The sequence below is a fragment of the Portunus trituberculatus genome, chromosome 13 (assembly GCF_017591435.1).
Source record: "Portunus trituberculatus isolate SZX2019 chromosome 13, ASM1759143v1, whole genome shotgun sequence".
In the NCBI taxonomy this organism is placed as follows: Eukaryota; Metazoa; Arthropoda; class Malacostraca; order Decapoda; family Portunidae; genus Portunus; species Portunus trituberculatus.
In genome coordinates this window covers 7,341,781-7,354,930 of record NC_059267.1, presented here as the reverse complement: position 1 = coordinate 7,354,930, position 13,150 = coordinate 7,341,781, and the positions used below count along the sequence as shown (strand labels likewise).

Here is a 13,150-nt window from a genome sequence, read left to right as displayed (position 1 = left end):
ATCATTATCATCATCATCATCATCATCATCATCATCATCATCATCACCTGTAAATACGTAATTCTTTGTAATCATTAGCAGGTGGCAAGGTTTCCAGGAGACTATTATTATTTTTTCGTAATATGCGGAAATCCTTTAATGCGTGTTTAGTGTTGGGATCATATATCTTTTTTTTATAGTTTTTGTAGAGGGATTAAAATTTGCGACGCGTGTGTATTCAGAGAAAGCTGTTTGAAGAGTCTGTAGTGACAAAACACAAGATTATTAGGGTGCGAAAGTGTTGTCCCAGCCTGCGGAGGTGAGGTGTAGGGGTGCGCGGTGCACCTGTTGCAGAAAGACAGGCGGGGATGATACAGGTGGGGTGAGGTACAGTCATGGCCAGCAGTCACCTTGCCACACTCACTGCCAATGTGGTCTGCGTCGCAGTCAGCGTTTTGATAACAGACAGCGCCAGATTTTGTAATTCTTGCCGGAAAATAAATACTTTTTGGGGCAAGCTTTAATTAAGCTTACACAGGTGTATCGTTGCACATTAATGCGTCTGAAATCTATATCAATTAATCTCACGATAACTGACGTCATATGACATTGTTTGAGCCTCTATTGATAATTTCAGGTGATATTCTTAAAATGGCCTAAAATTATATCGAGAGGTAATTTGTCATTTTCTGTTGACCTCAATGGACGTATACCAATATATACTTTCATTTGAATGTACTAAACAATAGGCAAATCCATGTAATGTATAGAAAATATAAATTTGTATCGGAGACTTAATTTTTCCCGGTACGATTACTATCCTCGGCTGCTGGCGGCAGCGAGCAAGCTACAACAATAACGCATGAGCTCACACCGCACCCTGCACCAACTCAAAAACTAAAATTAATTTCTCAGCGCTAACATCTTGGACTGCAGCGGATTTAAGGACATTCCTGAAAGCAAACCCGGGCATAACTGAAATAACACAGGGAAGTGATCTTGAGGCAGCTGCTATCTCAAGAACAACAATTTCCGTAAACGGAAATTTAATATTGTTTCCAGACCCACTTGCCATAACCTCGTGGGATACAGACTTAACATCCCTACCTCACCTGACATCAGCTACTGTTTACACTCCTTATCAGACAGTCTTCCTAACGGCGCTTACCCTAGTACGTCGTACGTCAGACAGCGGTGCTGTTCTTTTTTTTTTTTTCTTTTTTTTTCACTGATCACCACCATATATAGGACGTGACAGTGATATCCATTATTTTTCAACACTCCTAGATTAAGTGTTTAAACCGAAATCAACAACCTTTTATTTTTACTGCTCTTACTTTAAAAAAATCTTTATTTTTACTTTTATCTTATGATTTAATTAAGAAAGCCTTATCATACACCAGTAAGTATGAATAATAACATTAAAGGTTATGTTTTTAATTCTAAACACACTTATGCCGCAATTCATGTCGTATTTTTTTCTGCACATCGTTTTTCAAATTAGCTAAGACACCCCTTTCCCCAGGAAATCTGAGACAATTAAAAATTCTAGCCCTAATAGATATCTACGACCCTAGCTGCGACCCGGCTAAATTAGCTTAATCTACTGTCAGTGTGTCAGTTGTCGTTGTGTAAGACGACTTTCAGCAACACTTGCGGCTTAAGTCTGAGGGACACCACCAAGGCAAAAAAGTTGCAGCGAGTGTGACAGGTCAGTTGACTTTTGAACGTGACTTTACTGGTGACGTGAGGCAGAGAAGGCAGCAGATGTCTAATTGATGTGTTTATGTGTGTGTCTCCACAGCCTCCTCGGGATCCATGCTGGACGAGGGCCGCGCTCTTTGGCGGCGCGTGGGATCCCGACGGCGGCGGTCAGGCACGCCGCGGGAGCTGCCCAAGGAGCCTGTCATGGGCAGGGAACAGCCACGCCGCTCCTCCACCCATTCCCCTACTAGGGCCGCCTCCTCTTCCCCTGTGAGGCAACCCGCCTCCACACACCAGCAGAGAAGCAGCTCCATATCAGTGCCGCGAGCCTCCAGCACCCTGCCCAAAGGCTTCAGCATGGCGCCCCGCGGCACGCCGCCCCCGTCCAGGGACACCTCGTCGCCGCAGCAGAGGAGCTCAGACTCCACCTACGGGTCGCCTTCCCATGAGAGGAACAAGTCAGAGTCGCCTTCTAGGGATTCCTCTTCCCGTAACTCCACTCCGCGCGGCACCCCCACCAAGTCCTCTCCAGTCCCTGGCACACCAACTAGGGAGATGCCCCGTCGCCCTAGTCTCACCCGCGCCGCCAGCTTCGACAGTCCTTCCGTCAGCCCTCGGCGGTCCAGCCTACGCAGTGCAGTGCTTCGCCTCCGCTGCGAGTCTCAAGACACAGCCGAGGAGGACGAGGAAGAGGAAGAGAGCACGCCCGCTGTCACCTTCAGAGGGATAGACAGAGAAGACGAGGACGAGGAGGACGAGGAAGAGGACGAGGAGGATGACGACGAGGAAGACGAAGAGGAGGAGATGAGTGAGGGCAAAGGGTCCAGCCGGGTGATGAATGGGGAAGGGGGGGTGAAGAGCAGAGCCAAGGGGCGGAGACGGGCCAAGGGGGGACGGCGAGGCAGGACTCAGGTGGAGCCCCAACGATCCCAAGACCTGGACTCACCCAGCAACGCCGCCATGCCCATAGTGGAGGTAAGGACTCTCTCTCTCTCTCTCTCTCTCTCTCTCTCTCTCTCTCTCTCTCTCTCTCTCTCTCTCTCTCTCTGTGTGTGTGTTTTTTTCTTTTACGATTCTGTCTGTCTATTTTTAGTTTTTGTGCATTTCTCTCTCTCTCTCTCTCTCTCTCTCTCTCTCTCTCTCTCTCTCTCTCTCTCTCTCTCTCTCTCTCTCTACAATTCTGTCTGTATCTATTTTTTAGTCTCTCTCTCTCTCTCTCTCTCTCTCTCTCTCTCTCTCTCTCTCTCTCTCTCTCTCTCTCTCTCTCTGGTTTCACAGTATACATGTGTAAAGAGTAGTAGTTCTATTTCACTCCTGGCAAATATAAAGTTCCAAGGGAATCAGTTATCGTGTTCGAAAAGGGGACGAGTGTTTCGAATCAGTGTGGCCTTGGCTTCGGAGGTTCGTTAGTTGACAGACGTGCTCAATTTCAAACGCTTCTGCTGCTGCTGCTGCTGAATACTTGCTGATGGGGCTGCAGGATGTTCTCCCCCTCATCACCTCTCTCTCTCTCTCTCTCTCTCTCTCTCTCTCTCTCTCTCTCTCTCCACGTTAACTTGCGCATAACAGTTTATATATATATATATATATATATATATATATATATATATATATATATATATATATATATATATATATATATATATATATATATATATATATATATATATATATATATATATATATATATATATATATATATATATATATATATATATATATATATATATATATATATATATGTGTATATATTCCATAAATTCGTAAGAAAAGTGACGTCCATCATGTTTGTTGTGCAAGAATTTCTTGAAATGTTAAAGGAAATTTACGAAGTTGTCTCTTTTCTTTTTTATATCTTTAGGAGGGAATATAGTTAGATGGACCCTGTTTTGTTTTGTTTTTATCTCTATTTATCTTTTACCCATCACCCTTTTAATTTTTGTAGCCTTTGATCAGCCGTGCTTTATGTAACACGTACACATTCGTACACACACACACACACACACACACACACACACACACACACACACACACACACACACTGGCACCCCCTCCTCCCACACACACGTTGCTACTAACACCATTACCACCAGTCAGCTTTAATAGCAGCCTGCCTGAGAGATCCTTGTATAACCTGCCGCTACCTGGCAACACTGCACACGTGTCACTATGCTATGGCAACACACCTTGGAGACTGGTCATGGGCGAAGGGTAACGAAGAGAAGATCGAGAAGCAAACACGAAAGAGAAAGTAAAAGAGGAGAGGGAGTTGGATGAAAAAGAAAAGGACCAAAACTGAGACGTGATGGAGACTGGGCATGGGTGAAAAGTAACGAAGAGATGTGTTAATACGGAGAGAGAGAGAGAGAGATAAGTCAGAGGAAGTAAAAGAGAAAAGGAAGGTAGATAGAATAGAAAAGATTAAAACTCGGACTTGTAATGGAGGCTGGTCATGGGTAAAGGATAGAGAAATTTGTTAATACAGTGGAAAGTAAATACGTAAGAGGAAGTGAAAGAGGAAAGGGAGGTAGATAGAAAATAATATATATTAAAACAGACTTGTGATGGAAACTGGTCATGGATAAAGGATAAAGAAATGTGTTAATACAGGAGGTAAATGCGTAAGAGGAAGTAAGAAGGAGAGAGAGAGAGAGAGAGAGAAAGGGGAGTTAGATAAAAAGTAAGACTAATACTGAGATTAATGATAGGAAAACGAAATGGATGGAAGTAAAGATTAGTGAAATGTTAAAATACTGAGAAAAGCTAATGAAAAACAAGTAAATACATAAGAGGAAGTGTGAGCCAGAAAAAAGAAGAGTAAAATAAAAAGAGAAGGCTAATGATGAAAGACTGGTGAAAGAAAATTAAGAGATAAAAACATTAGCAGGATACAAGATAATGAAATAAAGCTAACGAAGAAAAATCGTAATAAGGAAAGGGATTAATACGTAAGAGGAAAATGAAAGGCAGAGAAAGGGAAGGAGTAAAATTGAGGAGAGAAGACTAGGAACCCGAGACTTAACTAAAGAAACTGAAATAGAACGAAAAAAATAGTGAAATATATGAATAGGAGGCAAAAATGGGAGAATAAAAGATGTGTGAGGAAATAAAAACTAAACGGATGAGAGTAAAAAATAAATACTGAAAATAATGATAACTAGAAAGCAAAAAATAATTGAAAAAAAATCAAAATGAGCGAAAGTAAAGGAGAAAAAAATAAAATGAAATAGAGGAAAGAAAAAGAAAAAATCAAATGCAATAATGTAGAGAAAATAAAAATGAATTAATAAGAAGAGATTAAATGCGTGAGTGAAAACTAATGAAAGAGAGAGAGAGAGAGAGAGAGAGAGAGAGAGAGAGAGAGAGAGAGAGAGAGTAGAAATAGGAGCTTTAATAAGAATAAACGTCCATGAATGACAATAAAAGGGAGAGTGATGTAAACTAATAGAAGAGAGAGTGGAAGAGATTAATAGCTTGGAGTGTTAGTGACCGCCATAACTCCCTTTACAGTCTGACGGAGAGCTGGGAGAGAGAGGTCACCGGAAATGAGAGAGAGAGAGAGAGAGAGAGAGAGAGAGAGAGAGAGAGAGAGAGAGAGAGAGAGAGAGAGAGAGAGAGAGAGATGAAATGAGTATGTGTACGTTGCTTTCATTCACCTTTTTTTTCATTTTATTTTGTTTTCTGTTTGATAAGCTTACTATATTTTTTCTATGTAAACAATAAGAGAGAGAGAGAGAGAGACTCTCTCTCTCTCTCTCTCTCTCTCTCTCTCTCTCTCTCTCTCTCTCTCTCTCTCTCTCTCTCTCTCTCTCTCTCTCTCTCTCTCCCATGAAGTGTGCGGGCGCCGGGGAACACCAGTACCACTCACTCACGATTCTGATTGAATAAAACTGACAAATTGAGATGGAAAATGGAATCTGGGGAGGTGAAATCTTAAGGGACCATAATTTTCACAAGACCGGCCTGATTTTTGCCTCGTAAGAAGATGCGGGACTGGTTGTATCTCTCTCTCTCTCTCTCTCTCTCTCTCTCTCTCTCTCTCTCTCTCTCTCTCTCTCTCTCTCTCTCTCTCTCTCTTACACACCCATACTTTTTCTTTTTTGTGTATCCATTGTCACTAAAAGAAAATGAAAAAAAGAGAAAAAAAAGAAAGAGAAAAAAAGAGAATCACGGAGACTAAGCAGAAAGAGGTGGGTAAAATTCTCCCTCTCTCTCTCTCTCTCTCTCTCTCTCTCTCTCTCTCTCTCTCTCTCGTACGCTCAGACTTCATGCTAAGCTCCATCACGTTCGCTTCACCCTCGTCTTGTATACATAAACCTGAAGACCTTAAGAGGGTTTAGTTCTCGCATTCTCGACACGTCCCTTTCCTCGTCCTCGTCCTTGTCCCTGCCCTCATCCTCACGTCTATACCCGGAGGCCGCGAGGGGATCCTTCTTAACCCTGCCACTTACGACTAGACACGATGATGGTCCTTTTCAAAGTCCTGGAGAAGAGAACAAGGATCATAATTTTAAAACTCTTCTGTGCTGCACATCCGCTACTTTTTAAGGGTTTCTAGCTGACGTGACGAGTTTTTAGGGTGTTTTCATGGTTGTAGTGACAGATTAACAACATTTCTGTGTTATGAACCGGAGAAACACTCATGAGAACCAGGCTTGTTATCTTTTTAGCCTTTGGAAATAGTTGTGGTAAGAGAGCAGGTCTTTTCAAAGTATCGGTTCATGACGTGCCTTGCTCCTCGTCACTGCGGTGGGTAAGACGATGCCGGTGCCCGCATGCCCTGTGCCACTCTAACCCCCGGTGCCACGCTGATAGGGAGGGAAGGTTGGGCACGTGACTTGTCTGCTGTCCCTTCTCATTGCTCCTTTCTTACTCTCACATCCCTTACAGTTCCCTTCATTCCTTCACAGAGCTTCTCATACTCCACCTCAACCTTCACAGCTTCCATCATATCTTTCCTCAGTTTTCCTCAATAGCTTCCCTCATATCTCTCCCCATAGTCCTCATCACTAATTCCCTCATAACTCCCATCATACCTTTCATTATAGCTCCTCTCAGACCTCGCCTCATATATTCCTTCACTTCTCTCATACCTCGCCTCATATTCCTCCATTTCTTCTCTCATACCTTACCCATGCCTCACTTCACAGATTCTCTTTTCTCATCTCCTTCCTTCACCTCTCCGCCCTCCAGTGTCCCCCAGAGGGAGAGACAAGCGGGGTGTGTTTGAAGCAGTAATCCCTGGCTCTACTCGGCTCGTGGGACGGCTGAGGTGCGCCGTACACCGACTCTCACAGTTGCTAGGAAAGGGTTCTAGGAAAACGAGCTATTGAATTTCTGTGAGAGGAGAGCGAGAGAAGCGTGAAAGTGAGAGCGAGAAGGGAGGTAAATCTCGTCTTGTCATACTTAAGGGAACATGGGAGTGTTTGATGTTCCCTGTAGGCTGGATAACAGAGGCAGCTGTGAGGTGCGGTGCATGAAAAAAAAAAAAAAACTCTTCCTTATACTAGTAAGCTGCAGGGTTTTCTTTTCTACTTGTACACGTGAGGACTTTTCATCTTACAGGAGATAATTCTTGCCTTGTTGTATCTAAAGGAGTGATCCCGTTATTAGTGTGGGAAATTTGTTATACTCTGTCACCAGAACCACCCTTCAAAACTTGTGTAATTTCAACTTAAGCGTTCTGAAAGCAGTCGAGGTGGAATGGAGAAAGGTTTCAGAATACGGTCCTCATTTAGCAAGACCTCCTGAGTTACAGCAGGTATGTAGTACATAAAAAGAAAAGAAATAATAGTTGTTGTTTTTCTCACGCGTCAGTAAGTCACACCTGCATCATATGTTTACCTGTGTCCTGTGATCATGCAGAGTTGCCACCATGGCCGCGACTGCAGAGCTTTTCTTTTTTCTTATGGAAGAGGGGAAGCTGGCCAAGGGCAACAAAAATATAACAAAAAAGGCCCACTTGATTGCCAGTTCCCTAAAAGGTTAGTATAGTTAGCCAAATTAAAGGGATAAATGTCTTGAAACCTCCCCCTTAAAAGAAATCAAGTCGTAGGAAGATGGAAATGCACAAGCAGGCATGGAGTTGTTTTGAGTGTGTTTGAGTAGCTTTTTTGTTGTTTATATATGGATTCTAATGTTTTTTTGTAAGTCTGGTTAGAGTTTGTGTGGCTGTGCGTGGTGGTGGTGGTGGTGGTGGTGGTGGTGATAGTGGCAGTTGTTAGTGAGATGGAGCAAATGAGGACACGGTTATTCTTCCTCACTCAGGCACGCCCTTGGACATAGGAATGAGGGCGATATCAATGTTTTCCTGCTTACGTTTGTGTTTTTTCCCCCTCTCTCCGTTTTCCACACACACAGAAGCCTTGTCTCTGCTCACTTTCCCCGCCCGCATAGCCTCACTCCCGCATCTTGTGTTGTGTCTCTCTCTCTCTCTCTCTCTCTCTCTCTCTCTCTCTCTCTCTCTCTCTCTCTCATTGATGAATCGATAAATAGGTAGAAGTCTCTGTCGTTACTCTCCAGCATCTCTACCTTCAGATGATCCAGTTTACCACGAACAGTTCATGAGTGTGCACATCCGTCACTGTTTGTGCTTCCTTTGTATTCTTTTATGACGCTCGATTACTGCAGCTTTATGAAGAACAAAAGATCTGTCACTATTTCCACCTCCTTTGTGTTCCTTTGTGATGCTCTTGGTTGGTGTTCCTGGTCACATACAGAATTAGAAAGCCCAATAAGTCTATCAATATTTCTCTCTCCTTTGTATTCTCTTATGACTCTCGATTGCTGCACCTTTATGAAAATTAATAGATATCTTACTGTTTCTGTCTCCTTTGTATTCCTTTGTGATGCTCTCGGTTACTGAAGGGCCAACAAGTCTCGCTGTTTCTTTTTCCTCTGCATTGTGACTCGGTTCTTGGAGCTTATGACAAAAAGTTTTACAAGGACCAACAGGTATACCACTTTTCACACTATCACATTAATCCTATCACATTAATCACAAACGGTTTAGGAAGACTATAGCAAATCTCTCACTGTCTTCCTCCTCTGTTTTTCCTTGATTGCCAAGAGGTCTGCCACTTTTTACTTCTCCTCTACATTAATCACAAATAGTTTAGGAAGACCAACAAATCTCTCTATCTTTTCCTCCCCTATACTCCCTGATGACTTTCTTAGTTGCTGTATCTCACCTACAAACACCTTAATAATTGCCAACAGGTCTGCCACTTTCTGCATCTCAAACAGTTTAGGAAGACCAACAAATTTCTGTCCCTTCCTCCTCTTTATTTCCTGACGACTCTCTTGGTTTCTGTATTTTATCTACGAACAGCTCTATGAATGCCAAAAGGTCTGCTGCTCTCTACTCTCCTTTGTACCCCAGTGTGACGCCTCTACCTCCCCTCCAGGCCCCTAGCGAGCGGGTGTGCGAGGCCTCGTGGGTGCTGCGGACGCTTATCCTGGCCCGAGCGCCTCACCTGCTGCGGGACAGACGGCATCATGGCATCGTGCAGCCGCGGTGTGGCGTGGGGACCGAGCTGTGTGAGTGGCTGCTGTCTCTCTCCTCCACCGTCCACTCCCGCTACCAGGCTGCTAGTATGTGGCAAGCACTACTAGAGGAGGGCGCTATCTACCATGGTGAGTAGCTTGCTCCGCTGCTGTTTTCCGTCCTTACTTACTTATCTGTTATTGAAATCTGTTATTTTTCCCATTTTTTCCCATTTTTAATTTGTTTTTCTGTTTTTATGATCTTGTTTTGTATCAGAAATTTCTCGTCACTTTCATGTTTATTCTTTTTCATGTTTAATTTTATGTTTATTTTTTCCTCTTTTTGTAGCCAAGTTTTTTTTGTTATTATTTCTTCGTGGCATGTTGGAGGAAAAAATGTCGCCAAAGTAAGATCAGAAAGTGTCATAAAAAATTGAAGAATGAGAGTCTTGAAACCTTTCCCTCGCAAGAGTTTAAGTCATAGGAGGAAATACAGGAGTAAACGGAGAGGTTTTACTGTTTACTTGTGTTCTTCCTCCTCCATCTCTCTCTCTCTCTCTCTCTCTCTCTCTCTCTCTCTCTCTCTCTCTCTCTCTCTCTCTCTCTCTCTCTCTCTCTCTTTTTTTTTTTTATTTAAACATTATCTTATACTTATACATTTTACAATAGATCAGATATATAAGGAGATTTAGACATAAAGCTCTTTGTGTTGGCAAGGAACTATTCTAAACGTCTTTTTCTCGTTAGTATATTAGTTTGACACCTCACTCACTGCACTACACTTCACAGCTCTCACACACACACACACACACACACATTCCGGGAGGCCTTTTAATATCTTTTTGTGCATTCAATACCACACACACACACACACACACACACACACACACACACACACACACACACCGTTTTCATTAAAGGCACTCAACTTCCTCTTCCGGGGGAGCTTCACGGAAATGCTTTATACTCGTACCAGCATCGTGTTTCCTCTTTATTTATTCATTAATTCATGGATTCATTTATCTATTCACCCGTGCCCTCTCCCAACACACACACACACACACACACACACACACACACACACACACACACACACACACACACACATTGTCATGGTGTTGGAGTCATGATGATATTATAAACCTCCATCTTCCTAACCCTCCCTCTTTGTCTCCCTTCCTCTTCCCTCCCTTCCCCTTACCTTGCTCACTTACTCCTTCCCCCCTCACTCCCCTCCCTGCCACCTTTTAGTTACAACACTCCTTAGCACTTACTTGTGAACCCCTCAGACCAAGGGCAGCTCTCTCTCTCTCTCTCTCTCTCTCTCTCTCTCTCTCTCTCTCTGAATCACCAAGCTGCTATATTACTCTAAAAAGCTTTATCTGAGAAATAAATCAAGCTAAGAGAAAAAGTAAAATAACGTTATTATTTTCACTGTGTAGGAATTATAATCATTTACAGACAACTTCACTGTTAAGGTTGGGTTAGGTTGGGTTAAGTTCAGTTAGGTTAGGATAGGTTGGGTTAGGTTATTGGTTTGGGTTAGGTTAGGTTCAGTTAGGTTAGGTTAGGTTGGGTTAGGTTAGGTTAGGTTGGGTTAGGTTAGGTTGGGTTAGGTTGGGTTAGGTTGGGTTGGGTTAGGTTGGGTTGGGTTAGGTTAGGTTCAGTTAGGTTAGGTTAGGTTGGGTTAGGTTGGGTTGGGTTAGGTTGGGTTAGGTTAGGTTGGGTTGGGTTAGGTTAGGTTGGGTTAGGTTGGGTTGGGTTAGGTTGGGTTAGGTTGAGTTGGGTTAGGTTCAGTTAGGTTAGATTAGGTTAGGTTGGGTTGTGTTGGGTTAGGTTAGGTTGGGTTGGGTTAGGTTAGGTTCAGTTAGGTTAGGTTGGGTTAGGTTAGGTTAGGTTAGGTTAGGTTAGGTTAGGTTGGGTTAGGTTAGGTTAGGTTCAGTTAGGTTAGGTTAGGTTCAGTTAGGTTAGGTTAGGTTAGGTTACGTTAGGTTAGGTTACGTTAGGTTCAGTTAGGTTAGATGGTGGTTTTATGTTACGTTAGTTTAAGATGGATAAGATAAGTCAAGTTGTTAGACTGAATTAGGTTATATATTCAGTCAAATTCTGTTAGGTTGGGTTGGGTTAAGGTGGATTAGGTAAGGACTGGTAAATGTAAGATACGTTGGGTCAAGTTAGGTTAGGTTGAATTAGGATTGTGTTAGATAGATTGCACTGTATTTAGTTTGGTCAGGTTTGGTTAAGTAAACATTCACCCGATCACACTTTTATGTCGCACCGCAGACCTTTTGTTTAATGAGAAGCAATAGCAATGAAAGGCTTTAAAAGGATGAAAAGGTGCTTCGTGGAGGAGACGGGCACGATGTTGTTGAGTCTGAGAACCGCCTTGCACCAACACCAAGCCATAACAACGCCAGGTTTTTGTTGTGCTCCGGAGGAAAGCATTGAAAGGATGGCGAGCGCAAAGACAAAAGCATTCTCCTCCTCCTCCTCCTCCTTTTCCTTGTTGACGTGGTTTTATCTAAAGATTTTGTTTTCCCATTTTCTCCTCTCCTTTTTATCTCTCCTTTGTTCCTCTTTCCATCCTTTTGTGTAAGTTTCTTTTTTTCTTGTCTCTTTCTTAACTCGTGCACGTTTTTCCTTCTTTTTTCGATTGTTTTGTTCGAGCAGTACGGTATTAGGATACTCTCTCTCTCTCTCTCTCTCTCTCTCTCCTTTTGTTTAACTTTTCCCATAACTCTTTTCACCAATCTGCCTTTTCTATACTTTCATTCTTTTCTTACCCTTCCCTTCCCTTTCTCATCTCCTCCTCCTTTCACCTCCCTTTGTCCTCTTCTCCCCTTCTCTTCAGATCAAAAACGCCGAAAAAAATAGTTTCATACGGATTCCAGGTTCATTAGTAATCCCTCTCCCCTTCCCTCCTCCTCTCCAGAGCTCAGTTTTCTTATGATATTATTACATCCAACCCGTTCCTCCCGCCACCACCATCTACCTATCCTTTCCATCCAGCTCTTTATGGAGGGCGTCTCTCTCTCTCTCTCTCTCTCTCTCTCTCTCTCTCTCTTCTTCTTCTTCTTCTTCTTCTTCTTCTTCTTCTTCTTCTTCTTCTTTTCTTTTCTCTTCTCTTGTCTTGATTGAATCTTGTAACAGAATCGTTTAAACTCATGTATGAAACACACTCACCACCACCACCACCACCACTATCACCACCACCACCTCCACCACCACCACCACCACCACCATGTACGGTAAGTTATGATCAAAAGCTCTTCATCATCGTCATCATCTATTTCACCATTTCTCCTCCTCCTCCTCCTCCTCCAAAGGCGTCCCACGTAAGGCAATTTTCTTATCAGAAATTTGAATAATACTTTTGTCGAATACAGTGACGGTTGAGAGAGAGAGAGAGAGAGAGAGAGAGAGAGAGAGTCATAGCAGCATTATCCCATACTAGAGACAGTTTCCAATCCTCGTGCTGCTGTCTCCCTTTGTCACGTGATCACTAATAACTCCATGGTCGCGCAGGAAACACCAACCTAAATTCAGTTAAGCGATGCCGTGTTATCTAGAAAGAAAACTGTGATGCTGAGAAAGTTACAGTTAATAAGTGTAGGTTTTTTCAGTTAGTCTAGGCAGTAACATACGAATATATTTAACTTACATGCAGAGGAGAAAGAACAACGCAACTAATCCATGTCAGTATGTTCGTGTTTAGACCATTTGTGATTTTAACGTGAAGGACGAAACATTAATTCATTACTTGGGATTGTGTTTTGGTATTTCTCAGTTATTACCGAGTTTTGACATTTTTCGTTTTACTCCACGGCCATCTCATGTGACTCAATGCCAACTTTCTCTCTCTCTCTCTCTCTCTCTCTCTCTCTCTCTCTCTCTCTCTCTCTCTCTCTCTCTCTCTCGACTAAAAACTATATTTTTGTCAATGTTCATTAAAATTTCGTTGCTTCTAGTGTTGTGAGGCTAA

General features: G+C 42.7%; 1 protein-coding gene across 11 annotated transcripts in view; it reads left to right on the top strand.

Moving 5' to 3' along the window:
- LOC123503082 (rap guanine nucleotide exchange factor 4-like) overlaps positions 1–13,150 on the top strand; it is a 261,095-nt gene that overhangs the window by 223,417 nt on the left and 24,528 nt on the right. For all 11 annotated transcript variants that reach the window (XM_045252492.1, XM_045252491.1, XM_045252493.1 and 8 more), the window contains 2 exons: positions 1,784–2,658; positions 9,090–9,318. In XM_045252492.1, the coding sequence (XP_045108427.1) occupies positions 1,784–2,658; positions 9,090–9,318 (1,104 nt within the window). The remainder of the gene's footprint in view (positions 1–1,783; positions 2,659–9,089; positions 9,319–13,150) is intronic.